Source organism: Eriocheir sinensis, unplaced genomic scaffold, assembly GCF_024679095.1.
Source record: "Eriocheir sinensis breed Jianghai 21 unplaced genomic scaffold, ASM2467909v1 Scaffold614, whole genome shotgun sequence".
Lineage (NCBI taxonomy): Eukaryota > Metazoa > Arthropoda > Malacostraca > Decapoda > Varunidae > Eriocheir > Eriocheir sinensis.
The window spans coordinates 145,487-165,892 of record NW_026111959.1 but is presented as its reverse complement, the minus strand read 5'-3'; the positions used below and the strand labels follow the sequence as shown (position 1 = coordinate 165,892).

General features: G+C 42.9%; 1 protein-coding gene across 1 annotated transcript in view; it reads left to right on the top strand.

Annotated features, from left to right (window-relative positions):
- Positions 1 to 19,574, top strand: part of LOC126993444 (netrin receptor DCC-like) — a 37,307-nt gene extending 17,733 nt beyond the window's left edge. The window contains exons 2-9 of the mRNA XM_050852568.1: positions 4,260 to 4,437; positions 5,715 to 5,824; positions 6,601 to 6,744; positions 9,180 to 9,298; positions 14,440 to 14,582; positions 16,739 to 16,887; positions 18,685 to 18,984; positions 19,155 to 19,574. Of these exons, the coding sequence (XP_050708525.1) occupies positions 4,260 to 4,437; positions 5,715 to 5,824; positions 6,601 to 6,744; positions 9,180 to 9,298; positions 14,440 to 14,582; positions 16,739 to 16,887; positions 18,685 to 18,984; positions 19,155 to 19,433 (1,422 nt within the window). The 3' untranslated portion in view covers positions 19,434 to 19,574. The remainder of the gene's footprint in view (positions 1 to 4,259; positions 4,438 to 5,714; positions 5,825 to 6,600; positions 6,745 to 9,179; positions 9,299 to 14,439; positions 14,583 to 16,738; positions 16,888 to 18,684; positions 18,985 to 19,154) is intronic.
- The last annotated feature ends 832 nt before the right edge of the window (positions 19,575 to 20,406 follow it).

Sequence of the window (20,406 nt, the reverse complement as noted above, 5' to 3'; positions counted from 1 at the left end):
TAAAATACTCGAAAAACTAGTAATGAGGAAATACCTCCATATGATAGAATTTAGTAAGAAGATGTGTTACTTAGTATTTGCTTGACAATTTCTAATAAATATTGAATATTAGTGTAACATTGTGTAATTTTGTGTAATTTTGTCACGTATCATCATCCCACGCCCACCTTCCCCACTCTCGTCTTCCCCCTAGAGGGGTTATAGTGGGTAGGAATAATGATGGATGATGATGAGTCATAGTGAGAAGATGTGATGCTGGATGATGACAGGATAGTGGTGATAAGTGGTGATGCATGATGTTGGGTAGGAACAGTGTTGGATGGTCATAGGTAATGTTTGGGAAAGTTGCTGAAATAATAATGATAATACTTAATAATAATAATGATAATAAAAATAATTATAATAATAATAATAATAATAATAAAAATAATAGCCTAACAAAAGTAGGCTATGCGCAATAAAGCATAACAATTAATACTGAGTTAAAAAATCGTACTATGAATGATGATTTATGACAAAATAGCCTAATAAAATAAATATATGCACTGATATGCTATTTTATTGTTACAGATTATCGATAAATTTTTGAGTAACAGTTTCTATTCAAGTCAAAAGTGGCGCGAAATGTCTGAGATTTGCGCTCGTAGCTGTGTTCTACATGGAACCAAACTGATTTCATGTCATTATGCATAATTATTATTCATTTACGTATTGGCAGCAGTTGTTTGGTATTCACTTTCATATTTTTCATTCAGTTTTACACAACGCATTTACCCATATATGGATGAAACCATCTCGGGTTCCCTTCTAAATGTATAAATCTTTCGTCTTTAACTAAAAACTTTCGTGACTCGATGAGTCAAAGAATTGTTTAATGGCATTCAGTTGAAGTTACTCCTATCCGCAAGCAGTCTATCATCGTTCTTATATTTTTATTAAGACAGATATCCTTCCTGTAGAGTGGTATTATAACTCCAATGTCCCTTCCTCATGATCTGTGCGAGGGAGAGGCGGTGCTGAAAATGTGGGAGAAAATGTGTATGCGCTACTTTAATTATTGCTTCTTTTCATATATTTTTTCTCGCGTGATTATTTTATATTAGTGCTTATGTGATGCAGAATTTCCTTAGGAAGAAGATGGTGGTCCCCGTTTTTCATAATATTGTGTGATAGTGTCAGGACGTCCAGTGGGAGTGAGGTGTGTGAGTTGTCACATTTCGGCGCGGAGCCATGCCTCACATTCCTTTTTTAAAGAAAACGTAAGCACCGAGGACTCACTCAAGTTGTAGTTTCCGCCTGAGATACCCTTTTTTAAAATTGAAATTAGAGTATTTAATTTATAAGAAACATGTAAATGCTAAACACCGCCAAATAGATCGAGAGTTGCTTTATTTCATTCGATCATTATCTCATTTTTGACCGCGATGTCGCTTACGTGGTTGTCGCTCTGAGCGCCACATTATTATTTTATTAGCCTTGAATTTCTGAGGCAGTTTTTACCTCTCCTCTCCTGTCCCTTCATCTTTTTCTGCTTCTACTTTTTTTCTTCATCTTCTTCCTCCTCTTCATCAATGGTTTTGTTTCCCCTTCTCTTCCTTCCTGTGCTGTGAAATATAAAACAAATAATGGTTTCTAAGGCACTTTTTTCCCTTCCCTCCTCCTGAACAGCCTCCCTCCACCCTAACACAGCCCTGCCTCCCTTTCCTAAATGTGCTATTTCTGTTTCTGTTTTCTAAGGCAGCGTTTACCTATCCTTCATATTCTCAGGCAATTTTTACTTATCTCTGTGAATTTCTAATACAATTTTTCCCTTCCCTCCTCCTGAACAGCTTCCTCCACCTAACTCCTAAACTTGCTATTTCTGTTTCTGTTTTCCAATTTTACTTATCTTAACACAGCCCTGCCTCCCTTTCCTAAACTTTCTACTTTATTTCTGTTTTCTAAGGCAGCATTGACCTTTCCTTGAATTTCTTAGGCAATTTTACTTATCTGTGAATTTCTAATACAATTTTCCTTCCTCTTCCTGAGTAGCTTCCTTCCACCTAACTCAGCCCTGCCTACCTCTCCTAAACTTGCTATTTCTATATATGTTTCTATTTTCTAAGGCAGCGTTTATCAACCCGTGAACTTTAGACAATTTTACTCATCTTGGTCAATTTCTACGGCAATTTTTACTTCTTGAATTTGTGGCAATTTTACTTCTTGAATTTGTAAGGCAATTTTTACTTCTTGAATTTGTAAGGCAATTTTTACCTCTTGAATTTGTAAGGCAATTTTTACTTCTTGAATTTGTAAGGCAATTTCTACTTCTTGAATTTCTACGGCAATTTTTACTTCTTGAATTTGTAAGGCAATTTTTACTTCTTGAATTTGTAAGGCAATTTTTACTTCTTGAATTTGTAAGGCAATTTTTACTTCTTGAATTTGTAAGGCAATTTTTACTTCTTGAATTTGTAAGGCAATTTTTACTTCTTGGATTTGTAGGGTAAATTTTTACCTATTCTTGATTTTCTGAGGCATTTTTTTCCCTATTCCCTTCCTAGATAGCTTGCTTGTTTTAGCTACCTATGAATTTCTACAACAATTTTTACTTATCTTTGAATTTCTACGATAATTTTTACTTATCTTTGAATTTCTACGGCAATTTTTGCTTATCTTTGAATTTCTACGGCAATTTTCACTTATCTTTGAATTTCTACGGCAATTTTTGCTTATCTTTGAATTTCTACGGCAATTTTCACTTATCTTTGAATTTCTACGTCAATTTTCACATCTTTGAATTTCTATGGCAATTTTTGCTTATCTTTGAATTTCTATGGCAATTTTTGCTTATCTTCGAATTTCTACGTCAATTTTCACTTATCTTTGAATTTCTACGTCAATTTTCACATCTTTGAATTTCTATGGCAATTTTCACTTATCTTTGAATTTCTACGGCAATTTTCACTTATTTCTGAAATTCTACGGCAATTTTCACTTATCTCTGAATTTCTACGGCAATTTTCACTTATCTCTGAATTTCTACGGCATTTTTGCTTATCTTTGAATTTCTACGGCAATTTTTACTTATCTTTGAATTTCTACGACAATTTTTACTTATCTTTGAATTTCTACGGCAATTTTTACTTATCTTTGAATTTCTACGGCAATTTTTACTTATCTTTGAATTTCTACGGCAATTTTTACTTATCTTTGAATTTCTTTGGCAATTTTCACTTATCTTTGAATTTCTACGGCAATTTTTACTTATCTTTGAATTTCTACGGCAATTTTTACTTATCTTTGAATTTCTACGGCAATTTTTACTTATCTTTGAATTTCTACGGCAATTTTTACTTATCTTTGAATTTCTACGGCAATTTTTACTTATCTTTGAATTTCTATGGCAATTTTTACTTATCTTTGAATTTCTACGGCAATTTTTACTTATCTTTGAATTTCTACGGCAATTTTTACTTCTTGAATTTCTACGGCAATTTTTACTTATCTTTGAATTTCTACGGCAATTTTTACTTATCTTTGAATTTCTACGGCAATTTTTACTTATCTTTGAATTTCTACGGCAATTTTTACTTCTTTGAATTTCTATGGCAATTCTTACTTATCTTTGAATTTCTACAGCAATTTTTACTTCTTTGAATTTCTATGGCAATTCTTACTTATCTTTGAATTTCTACAGCAATTTTTACTTCTTGAATTTCACGGCAATTTTACTTATCTTTGAATTTCTACTGCAATTTTTACTTATATTTGAATTTCTATGACAATTTTTACTTATATTTGAATTTCTACAGCAATTTTTACTTATCTTTGAATTTCTACGGCAATTCTTACTTATCTTTGAATTTCTACGGCAATTTTTACTTCTTGAATTTCTGTGACAATTTTTACTTATCTTTGAATTTCTACGACAATTTTTACTTCATGAATTTCAACGGCAATTTTTACTTATCTTTGAATTTCTACGGCAATTTTTACTTATCTCTGAATTTCTACGGCAATTTTTACTTATCTCTGAATTTCTATGGCAATATTTACTTCTTGAATTTCTACGGCAATTTTTACTTATCTCTGAATTTCTATGGCAATATTTACTTCTTGAATTTCTACGGCAATTTTTACTTATCTCTGAATTTCTATGGCAATATTTACTTCTTGAATTTCTACGGCAATTTTTACTTCATGAATTTCTAGGGCAATTTCCCCTGTTCCTTTCCTGCTCAGCTTCTTCTCCCCCTAACCGAGCCTTGTGTCCGCAGAGCCTGGACTACGACAACTCTGCCTGGCTGGACGAGGAGCGCACGCAGGGCTACATGTTTGTGGTGAAGAAGGACGCGGCGCGCTGGCTGGTGGTGCTGCTCACGGTTCTTGTTGTGTGTGGGATTGACATTGCCATCAAGTCACTCTCCAAATGCAAATACTCCTGGCTCCAGATGTGTATCCTTGCTGCTGCTGGTGTGTGGGATGGGGGTTAGGGGGAGCTTGGCTAGGCTAGGTTGGGAAGGGGGACAGAAGGGGGAAGGGTTAGACTGGGTTAGGTGTGGGATCTAGGCTAGGTTGGGAAGGGAGATGGGTTAGGCTGGGTTAGGTGTGGGAGCTTGGCTAGGCTAGGTTGGGAAGGGGGACAGAAGGGGGATGGGTTAGGCTGGGTTAGGTGTGGGAGCTTGGCTAGGCTAGGTTGGGAAGGGGGACAGAAGGGGGATGGGTTAGGCTGGGTTAGGTGTGGGAGCTTGGCTAGGCTAGGTTGGGAAGGAAAGGGGAGGATGGGATACACTTGGCTAGGTTAGCTGTGGCAAGTATGTTAGGTTAGGTAAGGGGAGTGAGGGGATGGGAAAGAATAAAGATGCTGGTTACTCTTGCATTAGGGATTTGGACAGCATAGGGATGAGCTAGAGTAGAAAGAAAGTTTGCAGGATGGGTCAGGCCAGGCTGGGTTAGGTTAGGAATGGGATGTAAGAATGAAGATGCTGGTTCACTCTGTATGGAGTACGCATCTCATGTGTGGGGGGGTCCACTCACACAGCTCTCCTTGACAGAGTGGAGTCAAAGGCTCTTCGTCTCATCAGCTCTCCTCCTCATACTGATAGTCTTTTACCTCTCAAATTCCTCAGCCATGTTGCCTCTCTTTCTATCTTCTATCGATATTTTCATGCTGACTGCTCTTCTGAACTTGCTAACTGCATGCCTCCCGCGGCCCCGCTGCACACGACTTTCTCCTCATGCTCATCCCTATATTGTCCAAACCCCTTATGCAAGAGTCAACCAGCATCTTCACTCCTTCATCCCTCACGCTGGTAAACTCTGGAACAATCTTCCTTCATCTGTATTTCCTCCTGCCTACGACTTGAACTCTTTCAAGAGGAGGGTATCAGGACACCTATCCTTCCGAAATTGACCTTTCGTTTTGGACACCCCTTTGACCTCTGTTCAGGAGCAGTGAGTAGGGGGCTTTTTTATTTATTTTTTATTTACGCCCTTGAACTGTCTCCTTAGCTGTAAAAAATAAAAAAAATAAGGGATTTGGACAGCATCGGGATGAGCTTGAGTGGAACGGATTTTGAAGGCTGGGTCAAGCCAGGCTGGGTCAGGTGTGGCATCTTTGGATAGGTTAGGACGGGGAGTGGAGAGTGATGAAAAGAATTATGATGCTAGTAAATGATTAACAAATGAATACTGTCTTAAGTTTCCCACCAACTTTCCTTAGCCGGCCTCAGACAGTGACTGCGGGGTGCAGCAGGAGGCGCTAACTCTCCCCTACCCGCTGTTTGTCGCGCTGAACATTGGCCCGGCGCTTGTGGCTGCCTTCCTCGGCTCTTATGTGGAGGTGAGTGTGTCCGGATATGCCTTGTTGGAGTAGACACAAGTTGAGTTAAGTCTTGTGTTGATCTTTTGAGTTTAATGTGAGGGTTTGTGTGTCTGTATTTCTCTGTTTTACACTAACTCATCCCTGTGCTGCCAAATCCCGTATGCAAGAGTTAACCAGCTTCTTCATTCTTTCCTGCCCTTATTAAACCAACCAATCCCACTGTCCCTCCTCTTCCTAACCTAACTCAGCCCCCACACCTAACCCAGCCTAGCCTGGCCTGACCCATCCTGCAAACTTTTTTCTCTACCTCATCCCTATGCTGTCCAAATCCCTTATGCAAGAGTTGACCAGCTTCTCACTCTCACCCCTTCCTAACCTAACCCAGCCCCCCACACCTAAGCTAGCCTGGCCTGACCCATCCTACAAACTCTTTTTCTACTCTAGCTCATCTCAATGCTGTCCAAATCCTTATGCAAGAGTTAACTGGCTTCTTCATTCTATCACCCCCTTTCTAACCTAACCCAGCCGGGCCTGACCCATCCTACAAACTCTTTTTCTACTTTAGCTCTTCCCTATGCTGTCCAAGTCCCTTATGCAAGAGTAACCAGCTTCTTCATTCCTTCATCCCTTGCAGCAGTACACAGGCTTTGAGTCAATGCTGTGTGATGCTGTTGCTCTCATGTGCCCAGCGATATCAAAAAGTAAGAAAACGTCACTAGCTCTGAAGCCACTATTTTGGGGACCATTCTGCGGCCCTCACTGACACTCCTTCCCTCCTCCCCTCCGCCTCACAGCCCGTGGCTGCTGGCAGTGGCATCCCGCAGGTCAAGTGTTACCTGAATGGCGCCAAGGTGTCCCGCGTGGTGAGGATCAAGACCCTGATGAGCAAGGCCGTGGGGGTGACCTTCTCTGTGCTGGGAGGCCGGGCCATGGGAGAGGTGGGTGACTGAGCCGCAGAGAGAGAGAGAGAGAGAGAGAGTGTGTGTGTGTGTGTGTGTGTGTGTGTGTGTGTGTGTGTGGATGAATGGAAAGTCTCAGTTGAGTGTTCCTGATAGCAGACTAGCTCCATGGGTTGAGGCCAAAGGTCAAGTGATCCTTTCAGGTACCTGCAAATCATACTTAATTTCTTCCTAAACAAGAGCAAAGTGTTAAACCTGGCCCACAGAATTTTGTTAATTATTATTATTATTATTATTATTATTATTATTATTATTATTATTATTATTATTATTATTATTATGAAAAAATAGATTGCAGCACTTATGAGCCTCCATCGGCACACTTGTATTCATATTAGCTAATACAACACCCAAAAGGAACTCCTACAAACACTGATAAACATTTACTAGGTTTATGACAGACAAATATGAGAAGATTTCTGTACTGTTTCTTAACATCCATTAGTTGTGAACAGCATGCAAATAATATTTTCCACCACGGACAAGTGTCCACTTTTCCAGTCAGTCCCTGTCTGTCACGCTGCCAAACACTGAGGACCACATGGAGGCTGAGAAGTCTGTGTCTGGCAGGCTTTCCAGGGTGTCAGGACAATCAGCAGGGTTGTTGTGGGGGTGTTGTGGAGACACATTGTCACTCCTATATTAAAACATTTTGTTAACCAAGTTCACATATTTGGCAAGGCTTTCCTAGGAGTTGTGAGCATTTCCAGGGGTGGTTTTATGAGCCCGGTGGTAGTTTGATCCTTCTTCTGTAGCATGAACCTTAAAAAACACTCATTAGAACCTGATTGACCCCCTCTTTGACCTTCAGAAATAGCTGATGTGAGAAGCCAAAGTGTCTTATAATACCGAGCACAATGAGATGGCTTGGTGCTCACAGGAGGTGGATCTACGGCATCATGCCTTGATACATTGCTTGTGGAGCACTGGGCTAGATTCCCCTGACGTGCCCTGCTGCTGGGATGTTAAGAATTAGACGAGGCTTGACACACCCATTGTTGGCTGTGGTGTAGTACTTGCTGCTCTTTAGGTTCAGGTACAGGACGAATTGAAGGTCTGCTAGAGCACATGCCCCAGACTGTACCTTACCACCTCACCCAGCGGACAAAGGAGTTACTGGTACAAGGCTGAAGCAGGAATACCTGCCTCTGAACACAGTCTTTAGTGGTGTCTTCCATGCCATATTGCCTCCCCCAACTTCTGAGTCAGAGAAGCGCAGGAGCCCTAGGCTTGGAGTTTTTTATCATTTCCTCAGCCTGCGGGTGTCCCACAAAGCCCAAAGCTCTAAGGCTGTGCTCCTTGGTGACCTTCAAAGAACCACTCCCAAAAAGTTAAGTTCTGTCCTGACAGAGGCTCCTTGCAGAACCATGACCATGACATGTTAGTGAAATCTTGTACTTGAGGACTCCTGAATGCCTTTCCAGCTAAGAACTTTAGGTTGTCTTCTGTCAAGCCTCTTCCTGTGGCAGATTGGAATTTGGCATCAAACACGTCCAAAACCTGTGGCCATGGAACCTTCTGAGGCAGTGTGTGCGCCCTTGCTTGGCAAATGCATCATCCCAGCAGACTGTGGGCCAAGCATGAGGCTCCTGGCTGCCATGAACACTGCAGGCAGTGACACACTTGGAACACCACCTCACCAACACTGAACTGTGCCTGGAAGAGTAGGGAAAACTTGTCATCCAGAACTGAGTCCGCGCCCTTCTTCTCAGCTCTCTTTATTTTCATGTCTCGAAACTAAGGGAGCTGCCTTGAGCCCTGGTGATGCTCCATGCTGCCAGTATTGTTGAGAATTTCCTGACATTTCAGCTTTGCTCATTGTTGAGGAGAGCATTGGGGGCCTCACTCATGATGGGCAGCCTCACCTGAGGTGGGTCGTGGTCACTTGCCACCCACCACTAGACGCACACTTGATGAGAATCTGGTGTTTGGCTTCATGACGTGATGTTTGTTCAGTACTGAGAGCAAAGGACTCACTCCTGTTCTTGACACAACTGCCTGAGGTAATCTGATGTTTCTTGGGCGGCGAGGCAGGATGTGTGTGTGTGTGTGTGTGTGTGTGTGTGTGTGTGTGTGTGAGAGAGAGAGAGAGAGAGAGAGAGAGAGAGAGAGAGAGAGAGAGAGAGAGAGAATATCCATATCATAGTTTATACTTTTTAGTTAAATTTTTCAGATTAATCTTATATATATATATATATATATATATATATATATATATATATATAGAGAGAGAGAGAGAGAGAGAGAGATAGAGATAATATAGATAGATATATATAGATATATATATATATATTTTTTTTTGTGAGATTGCTATTAAAGCAGCGTAGTGTCCACAGGTATTAAACTTGCCCCTTCCTGGCCATTTATTTATCAGTGGTATTTGCTGGAAATCACCTCCATTCTTTTTTCCATAGGTCAGGTCGTGGGCAAGGTCTGTGGCCGTGACCACCAAGATGCTGCTGCCCACGGTGCTGGCCATGGCCAAGGGCAGGGTGGCCAGGACTACAGATGATGGGCCACTCCTAGACAAAGAGTAAGAGGGAGCATGAAGGGCTGCAAGGGTTTGTTCAGGATGGAAGGCGAGGGAGAGAGAGTGAAGGGAAGGGAAGGACAGCTTAGGGAAGACTAACACAGGAAGATCAAAGAGAAGGATAACATGTGTGTGTGTGTGTGTGTGTGTGTATGTGTGTGTGTATTTACCTAGTTGTAGTTTTACAGGCCTGGGCTTTACGCTGGCGTGGTCCCGTCTCCGCATCTACATTTATCCAACTTTTCCTTAGCACACTCCTCGCCAATACTACATCCTCACTTAGTCTGTTCCAAAGCTCTATATTTCTTTGCAGGAAGCTATATTTCTTTATGTCTCTCAAGCATCTTCCTTTCCTCAATTTTTTACTGTCCTCTTGTGTTCCTGGCGGTAATTTCCTCTTTTAGTAGTAACTCCTCGTTGTCTACTTCTTACATTTTGTTCAATAATTTGTAGGTTTGTATTAGGTCTCCCCTTTCTCTTCTTTGTTCTAGTGTTGGTAGGTCCATTTCCTTTAGTCTTTCCTCATGTGTCAATCCCTCCAGCTCTGGAACCATTTTTGTCTTTCTAGTTTCTTTATGTGTTTCTTCTTATGGGGAGACCACACTGCCTCTGCAATTCCAACTTTGGTCTGGTCATGGTGATAATTAACCTTCTCATCCTATCCATGTAGTGGAATGCTATTCCTATATTTCTCACCATGTTATACGTATCACCGAATATCCGATTAACATGACTCTCTGGCTGTTTGTTATCTTGCATTGTTACTCCCAGATTTCTCTCTTCGTGTACTTTCTTTAATGTTTCACCATCTTCCATTTTATATGTCCATTTTGGTCTTCCTTCTCTTTTTCCCATTTCCATAACATGACATTTTTTTCACATTGAATTTCATCTCCCATTCCATACTCCACTTCCAAATCTTGTTTAGGTCTTCTTGCAGAATTACAGTCTTTATTGTTTCTTACATGTGTGTGGGTGTGGGTGTGGGTGTGGATGTGGGTGTGTCTGTCTGTCTGTGTGTGTGTGTGTGTGTGTGTGTGTAATTCACCTCTTGGTCTGCTGCGGGTCTCTCTCGAGACAGCCAGCCGTTCCCCTACGGAGGAACACAGAGCTCATAGTACTGATCTTTGGGTAGGACTGAGACCACTCACACACAACACACCGCGACAACGAGGTCACAACTCCTTGCCTGACGTCGCGTACCTACTCACTGCTAGGTGAACAGGGCTACACGTGAAAGAAGATAAACCCAACTTATCTTAACCCGGCTGGGGAATTGAACCCCGGTCCTTCTGGTTGTGAGCCAGACGCTCTACCCCTGAGATACCGGGGCGTGTGTGTGTGGGTGTCTGTCTGTGTGTGTGTGTGTGTGTGTGTGTGTGTGTGTGTGTGTGTGTGTGTATTTACCTAGTTGTGACACAGGAAAAGAGCTACCCTCGCGCTGTCCCGTCTCCATATCCTCTTATCCAACTTTTTCTTAAAATCATGAATGCTTCTTGCACAAACCACCTCCTCCTCCAGTCCATTCCACAGCTCAATGCTTCTGTTTGGGAAGCTAAACTTTTTCACATCTCGCCTACACGTGGTCGCCCTCAACTCTCCATGTTCTCTCGTTTCTCTCTCGCTCCACACACACAGGTCCTCTCTGTCCAGATTCTCCACCCCACTCGCCACCCTGTACACCGCTATCAGGTCTCCTCTCTCTCTCTTCTTCTCTCCAGGGTTGTGAGCCCCATGCTATTGAGTCTCTCCTCGTAAGTCCGATCCCTAAGTTCCGGTACTACCTTAGTTGCCACTCTCTGCACTCTTTCCAGCTTTCTTATGTTCTTCTTTTCATGAGGAGACCAGACCACTGCTGCATACTCCAACCTTGGCCTTATCATTGTAACTATTATTTTCTTCATCATCTCCTCGTCCAAAATACACAAATGCTGTCCTTATGTTATCCTGTTGATGTGTTTGTCCGGTGACATGTTCTCTGAGACAGTCACTCCCAAATCTTTTTCTTCCATTCCTCTGCATATTATCTCACCTCCCATCTTATAATTGTATTCACATCTTCTACCACTCCTACCAAACTCTATTTTTTTTTACATATCCCAAGGTTGTTCTATCTGCCATGTACCACTCCACTCCCATATTTTGTCCAGGTCCCTCTGCAATGCCTCACAGTCCTTCACATCATTGACTCGTCTCAATAGCTTTGCATCATCTGCAAACAAACTCACATAGCTGGTCACTCCCTCCACCATATCATTTATATAAACAGCAAACATTATTGGCGCCAGCACTGAACCTTGTGGGACCCCACTCCTCACTGGGCACCAGTTGGAAACCTTGTCCTTGATTATTGTCCTCATTTCCCTGTTAGTTAGAAATGTGTGTGTGTGTGTGTGTGTGTGTGTGTGTGTGTGTGTGTGTGTAATTCACCATGATCTCATCACACAATAGACTCAGGATTGTCCGTCACTACCTTCCCCGAGAAGGCATGAAGCTCATAAGTGACAGATCTCTGCATAGAGTTTAGAGCCCCCCCTGGGGAGGAAGGGCACAGCCCTGTTGATACGTGATACCCATTCAGTGGTGGGTGTAGAGGAGACTCAGGTTAGGGAGGCTGCCCATGGTGCCCACTCTGGCCAGGACTCGGCCCTGGAGAGAGCCCTGAGCTGGTCAGCCAGTCTGTGGGCAGTGCTGAGCCTTACTCCCCCAGCCTCGTGGCTCAAGAGGCAGGAAATGGAGAATTCTGGACTAGTTTCATATACATTAAAAAGTGGTTATGCTACTAAGTATCTCTGTAGTATCTTGTACAGGGAAGGTGTCCTTAGTTTTCAAGGCATTACAATAAAACTCAACATCAGCTGTTTGCCTTAGTAACAACAAGGAAGAATGGTTTTGCTGCATGTGATGAACCTGTAAATATTCCCACAAGCAGTGTATGGCATGACAAATAGCATTGACCAATTCCCTGCCCGGCTGACAAGACTCATGCTTGGTTTCTCTCCTCACAGGCGGCGGGGAAGAGGATGGTTAAGACACCTTGTGCATGTTAATACTCTCTCATACTTGTGCCAAGGCCTAACACTGTGTGGCCAACACTCTCAGCAGGGGCTTTGTCTTGTGATGTATGTTGTTCATTTTGTATTTTATTCTTTGTAGCTGTGTGAACTGCCTTAAAGTGAGTATTTATGCTCACTTTCATGACAAGAAAATGTTTTATGTTGCTGGCTGCCACAGGCTCTATACAATCATGAGTTGTTCATCAATCCACAGGAATATTTTATTGGCTTTACATTTTTACATTATAGTTTGCTGGAATGTTCTCTTCCTGCCTGGTGCTCAGCCTTCATCATTTCAGAGGCTGACTGATTGAGGGAAGGAAGTGGGTACTGAATTCAGTACTGTTTGCTGTTGACACGGTGCTCATTGCAGAAAATGAAAGTGACCTACAAAACTTGGTCACTGTTTTTGACAGTGTCTGTAACAAGAGCAAGAGAAAGCTGAAAGTAAATGTCAACAAAAGTAAAGTGATGGTTTCTGAAAAGTGAGGTTGTAGATTTTGTATGCCCATATAGAGTGGAATTGAATGTGAAAAGAATGCAAAATAATTTTGAATTTTGAAGAACACAAAGACACAAAGGAAGAACAAACAACAGCAGACCTGCTGGTCCTTACGAGGCTGTTTGTGACAAGCTACACTAACTATCTAATCAAAGGTGGAAGATGAAGGACAGCAAAGGCGAAGGCTCTTCCCCAACCCATTCCCTCCAGCCAAACCTGGCAGGAATGAAAAGAACCATGCAGCATGGAAAACTGCATGGAAATTATGTAGGAAAGAGGAAAGAACTACCATTACTGCTACCACTAACCGGGCGATAAAAGCGGACAAGGACACCAGTATTCGAAATAACTTAACGTTATTACGACAATGAGTAATATCTTAGTTGCTGGTTGGATTCAAAACACTTGTCTAATCTATTATTGAAGGCCATAACTGTTGTACTATCAACGACATCACAGGGTAGAGAGTTCCAACCTTAACAACTCGATTGAAGAAGAAGTGTTTAGCTTCGTGTGACGAGAATCTTTTACCACTTATCTTCAAATTGTGATTTCTTCTTGTTCTATTTTGATCGATCAACTGTAAAGTAATCTTCCGCATTAAATGGTGAAGGTCAATGAGTTTAAGTACCTTGGATCAGTTATGTGCAAGCATGGTGGTACGGAGGGAGAGATAAGAGAAAGGGCATTGCAAGGAAGAAGGGTGGTAGGGTCTTTGGGACGAATCATGAATGGCAGAAGTGTGAGCATGGAGGTAAAGAGGGATTTGAGAGATACAATAATAGTACCAACACTCACATATGAAAAACGTGGGCCTGGAATGAAAGTCAGAGATCTAGAGTGCAGGCAGTGGAAATGACTTATTTGAGGAGTGCTTGTGGTATGAGTAGATTGGATGGAATGAGTAATGAAAGTGTGTACGAGCGTTTTGGAATGTGTCACAGGGGTGAAGGGAAGAAGTGTGGAGTGGTGGAAGAAGTGAAGGACAGACCTTAAAGTGGTTTGGCCACATGGAGCGAATGGAGGAGAGTAAGATGACCAGAAGGGTGTATGTGAGTGAGATAGAGGGAGGGAATGTTGAGGACGACCTCCAGTGAAATGGAGTGATAGGGTGCAAGAGTACGTTAGGAAGAGGGGGGGAATATCTTTGAGAAACTTTGAGCAGGCAAGGAGGGAGTGTCTGGATAGAGAAAGGTGGAAGCTCTTCTGCCGTCGCCATCCCCTGCTGGGAGCTCCATGGAGCAGGCGTCGATGAAATGATGATGATGACTGAGAGGGGTATTTTGATGTGTCTTGAGAGCTTGGATAACAGTGACTGAGGGAGAGATTTCAGAATCAAATAAATATATACCCATTACTTTTTTTTAGTGTGTGTGTGTGTGTGTGTGTGTGTGTGTGTGTGTGTGTTGCAGTTATTGCTGTATATAAGGTAAGTGTTGCAGCAGGCTTATTGTAATGGACTGTTTTTGTTGGTATTTATTTTTTCCCTTGAGCTGCTTCCTCTACTGTAAAAAAAGAAAAATTGTGACAAACAGCAATTAGATACAAAACTCACTTGCTTACCGTACCTTTCTGCCTTTCCTCAGGGACCTGGACACACTGTTCTGCGGCACCAGCAGCAGCAGCCTGCACATCCATGGCCTGCAGGAGGAGGACGAGGGGACGTACAGGTGCCGGGCGGAGAACAGGGAGGACTCGCTCGACGCCGTGGCCCACATACAGGTCCAAGGTGAGACAAAACTATGACATATATATTTTTTTACAGCAATGAAAGCGTTCAAAGGCAAAAAAACAATGAAAACAATAAAGCACTGCTCCTATAAAGAAAAAAATGAGAGGTTAATATTGGGTGTAGAGGTCATAGGCAGGAGGAAATACAGACACATGATGGCTGTTCCAGAGTTTACCAGTGAAAGGGATGAAAGAATGAAGATGCTGGTTAACTCTTGTGCTTTGTGTGAATAAAGTTTGGCATGGTAAAAATCTTAGTGATTGTGAATTATATGTTTGTCATAGGAGATGAAGTCGTGAAATGGATGGTCAAGATATGTGAAGTAGCATGGGGGGGGGGCAGCAGACTGGACGAAAGCCATCACTGTCCCAGTTTACAAGGCGAAGGGCAGGAGAGGGGAATGGGAGCTATAGAGGTATAGGTCTCCTGAGTATACCCGGAAAGGTATATGGGAAAATCATAATAGAGAGGGTGCAAAGACTTACAGAAGAGAAAATCAGTGAAGAACAAGGAGGCTTCAGGAAGGAAGGGATGTGGATCAGATATTTGCCTTCAGGATGGAAGTAGAAAAAATAATAGTAAAAGGAAAGAAACTATACGCTGCCTTCATGAATATGGAAAAAGCTAGAGCTAATACAGTCTCTCTATATGATGATGCATCTGCATGTGTCAAAATTACTGGAGAAACAAGTGAACATTTTGAGATAAAAGTGGGCTTAAGACAAGGGTGCGTCATGTCACCAGGGTTATTCAATATTTATATGGATGGTGTCATTAGAGAAATGAAGGGCAAAGTTGGAGAAGATGGAGTAAGACTGTTCGATGAGGGAAGGAAGTGGGTACTGAATTGATACTGTTTGCTGATGACACGGTGCTCATTGCAGAAAATGAAAGTGACCTACAAAATTTGGTCAGTGTTTTTGATAGTGTCTGTAACAGGAGAAAGCTGAAAGTAAATGTCAACAGAAGTGAAGTGATGGTTTGTGAGCGAAATAGAAGTGAGGTTGTAGATTTTGTATGCCCATATAGAGTGAGAATTTAATGTGAAAAAGAATGCAAAATAATTTTGAATGGTGAAGAAATGGAGGAGGTCAATGAGTTTAAGTATCTTGGATCAGTTATGTGTAAGCATGGTGGTATGGAGGAGAGATAAGAGAAAGGGCATTGCAAGGAAGAAGGGTGGTAGGGTCTTTGGGACGAATCATGAATGGCAGAAGTGTGAGCATGGAGGTAAAGAGGGATTTGAGAAATACAATAATAGTACCAACCCTCACATATGCAAGTGAAACGTGGGCCTGGAATGAAAGTCAGAGGTCTAGAGTGCAGGCAGTGGAAATGAGTTATTTGAGGAGTGCTTGCGGAGTAGAATGGATGGAATGAGTAATGAAAGTGTGTACGAGCATTTTGGAATGTGTCACAGGGGTGAAGGGAAGAAGTGTGGAGTGGTGGAAGAAGTGAAGTGACAGACTTTAAAGTGGTTTGGCCACATGGAGCGAATGGAGGAGAGTATGATGACCAGAAGGGTATATGTGAGTGAGATAGAGGGAGGGAATGCTAGAGGACGACCTCCAGTGAAATGGAGGGATAGGGTGCAAGAGTACGTTGGGGAGAGGGGGGGAAAATCTTTGAGAAACTTTGAGCAGGCAAGGAGGGAGTGTCTGGATAGAGAAAGATGGAAGCTCTTCTGCCATGGCCATCCCCTGCTGGGAGCTCCTAGGAGCAGGCATCCAGGAAATGATGATCATATGTTTGTCTCCGTTACTAGTATTGAAAATGGTATAAGAAAGACTATTCATATCTTTGTGGTTTGAGTATATAAAGTTTGGCATTGTGAAAGGTTAGCATTTGCCAGTTATCGTTAAGTTAGGTTAGGTTAGATGTTTGTCTCAGTACTAAAGTGTTTTCAGTGATATAACAAAGACTGCATATTTTTTTGTGATTTGTGTGGATAAATTTTGCCATTGTAAAAATCTTAAGTGTTTGTCAATCATTAAGTTCCTCTCAGTTACTAGAGTGGTAAAAATGTTGAAAATGGAATAACAAAGACTAGCAATATTTTGCGGTTTGAGTATAAAGTTTGGCATAGTAAAATCTTAGTGTTCTTCAGTCATCATGTTTCTCTCAGTTACTAAAGCTTGAAAATTGTGTGACAGTTGCTCCGAGGTTTCTGAGGCAGCCGGCCAACGCTCTCGCCTATGAGAAGGAGAACGTGGAGCTGGAGTGCAGCGTGTACGGCCAGCCAGAGCCCTCGCTCCACTGGCTCAAGAACGGCGAGCTGCTGGTGGAGACGGAATACCTTCAGGTGAGCCGGACTTCTGTGGCGGTGTGGAAATTTATCGCTGTTACAGGTTTAAAAGGACAGAGATATGTAGATTCATAAGATAGATAGATTGGTGGATACATACATACATACATACATAAGGGGAAAGGAATGTAAGGCCCTAAATCAGTGGTTCTTAACCTGGGGGGTGCACCCCTCTGAGGGGGAGCACAGTAATTTCCAGGGGGGGTGCGAGCCCTAGGGGAAAACTAGGAATTTCTCTAATTATATTTGCTATTCTCTTACCAAGAGCGTGGGCTAATATTGAGAAGTTTATGAACAAATGCAAAAGTATCGCCATTACTTCAGTTTCCTGTAGTCTACTTAGGGCTTGCCAGTTTCTTTAACATCTGTAAGGAAATTTTATTGCTAGATGCAAGGGGGCGTGGAGGGAAGGACTACTTCCTGGAAGGGGCGGGGAAGTAAAAAGGTTAAGAACCACTGCTCTAAATGGATGCATAAGGTATGTAAAGAGATACATTAGAATCCATAAGGTTCCATGCATAAGGTTCTAAAGAGATAAGTAAAGGAAAAGGGATACAAGGTTCTAAGTAGATACATAAGGGATTTCAGTAGATAAGGGATATAAGGCTCTATGCAGGGAGATAAATATAAGGCTGTCAATAGCTACACAAAACACAGCTGTGTTGTGTTAGGTGTGTGTAATGCCAAGCCTCCCTGTAGAGTGTGAGCGGCAACAACCTGTAGATCCTTGGCCTGGTGCGCCAGGAGTACACCGGGATGTACCAGTGTGTGGCGCACAGCTCGCCGGGGACGCCCAGCTGTGTGTCCTTGAGTCAAGTAAGCAGCGGTGCCGTGCGGGGCAGACACTGTTCACACTGTAGCCCTTTGTTTGCATTCATGAGTACTGATGTAGTGTTGTCTGCATTGGACACAGGCAGTGACTAGTCCAGATAATTCCAGGTTGCTAATAAGCCCAGACGCAAACATTTACAAGGTTACTGAATGTATTCCAATGTTTCTGAGGGCAGCTGCAGCCGCTGGTACAGACGCTGCAGTTTTAAAAGTGTACATTACCCAAGTTATTGATGTTGATGCATGTGATTTTCTTAGCATGGCTGTAAGCATAACCCTTTGTTGTGTTTATTATTCCTTGAAGACTGAATAAAATGCATAGATTACACTGTGGGCAAAGCACACGTCTCCAGTAATGTGTTCATATTTGATTGTCCTGAAGTTTGGAGATATCAAAGCCGGTGCTGAGAGTTACTGACTCACTAAAATGTGATTTACCCGAGAATGACTATTTTGTTGTGGTATTTTGATAATAAGTTGTCTGGGCTCACCTCCAGGGAGGAGCAGCATGCCCCCACCCACGCACAAGGCAGGTCACAGACACAGTAAGTGGGGCAGCTCAGGCACACCACTACTACTACTACTCCTTGTTTTCAATACTTAGAATGTCTGCTCATTGTTGACACAGCTTGTTTACATCATTTGCCTTCTCTTGGTGTGGGCCTTGACAGTCACTGTGCCTACTAGTCTTTATGCTGTTCACAATAATTATTCCTGGGATACTCAGTCCTCTACAAGCAGGAAGGATCACTCATGTCAGAACCAAAGGACACAACCTGGGAATATTTATTGCATAAAAAATTCAACACAATACTACTACTGTTAAGATGTATTTAGCAAATACAGAGTTATCCAACTGCCATTCCAGTGATTATAAAGAAATAATAACATTTTAGCGAGTACATATACAACATTTCATCAAAAGTAAGTAATTCACACATCACTTTCCTCCCTTCACTGCAGAGAACGCGTCCAGAACGTGAGTGCAGCTCCTCCAGCGAGGGACGGGATGAATACAAGACCCAGATCAGCGACCTAAGTCCCGGGAGTAACTACATGGTGCGGGTGGCGGCCCACACCTCCGGCGGCCTGGTGGGCGCCTCCATACACGAGGTGCGGTGTTCACCAAGCCGGACCTGGACCTGCCCTCCGCCTCAGAGTCTGAAAGTTGTCTCCACCTCACCCACCAGTCTGGAGGCCACTTGGTCGCCGCCCGTACTGGCCAAAACGCCCATCACGGGATACACCATGTTCTATACGCAGGTGTGGACGGCCTTATAGAACTGTGTGCTAAATGTGGAGTCTCTGTTGCCTAACAAAAGTCTCCCCATATCCTTGTGTGTCATTAGTGACCTTCCTTTGAGTAGAGGGTGACCATAGCCGTGTGTTTGTACAAGTCCCAGTGTGTATCTTAACCATTGTCTCCCTTGTAGTTTTCTCCTCAGGTTGGGTCAGCAGAAGAACACGAAGTAAAGGTCACTGGTACGTCACATGACCTCCAAGGCCTGGACCAGTTCACTGAGCACAGCGTGTGGCTCACCGCCGTCAACAGTAATGGCGGGGGAGACGCCACCCTGGAGGTCACTGCCAGAACCTTCTCAGACGTGCCCTCAAAGGAGCCTCAGAATGTGAGCGTTGAGGCTGCCAGCTCAAGGGTGAGTTGTGGAAGGCTTCCAAGGCAAAGATACATTGTGAAACTCGTTTTTAAATAGCTTTCTGCTCTGTTCGTTTCCTTCACATCATCTCTACAAGTTGCACATTCATTGTTTCAGTATTTTTAACCCTTGCACATTCATTATATTTGACCCGTCTGCTGCGATTGGCACGGATTTGGCCTTCACTGGTAGCCTGAAAACATTTACTCCCATGTCTTTCCCTGGCTCTGTGGTGGATAGTGGAGTGTATCCAATGTGGCATTGGTGCGCAGGATATCCCCTCCCAAGCTGCAGGACTTTACATTTTCTCCACTGAATTGTAGCAGCCGGTTTGTGTTCCATTCCTGTAGCTTGGTGAGGTCTTCTGGTAGGAAATCCACAGTCAGGGGTTGTTGAAGCATTCATGGCCTCACACAATGTTCAAACTTTTAAGATTGTATTTTGATAATTTATCGTATAACTTTTTTCCCTCACACGGCCTTTCCTTCATAGCCTCATCATCTGCTGGGAGCCTCCGCTGGCCGAGCACCAGAATGGGATCATCACCAGCTGCAAGATCCGCTACAAAGAGCGCGGCGAGTCAGGTTCCTCCAAGACCAAAGCCACAGACGGAAACAGACGACTCTTTGCCCTCAAGAAAAGCACCACATACCCATAAAGGTTTAACCTGTCTGCTGCGATTGGCACAGATTTCACATTCACTGGTAGCCTGATAACATACAGTCCCTGGTCTTTCTCTGCCTCTGTGGTGGATAATGGAGTGTTTCCCATGTGGTATTGGTGTGCTGGATATCTCTTCACTGGTAGCCTGATAACATACAGTCCCTGGTCTTTCTCTGCCTCTATGGTGGATAGTGGAGTGTTTCCCATGTGGTATTGGTGTGCTGGATATCCCTCCCATGGTGCAGGACTTACCTTTTCTTCATTGAATTGTAGCCACAGATACTTTTTGTTCTCGCTGTTCATTTCCCATTTCCTTCTGGTTCTCCTCCTCCTCCTGTAACCCTCTTTTTCCTGTCCCTACTGATCA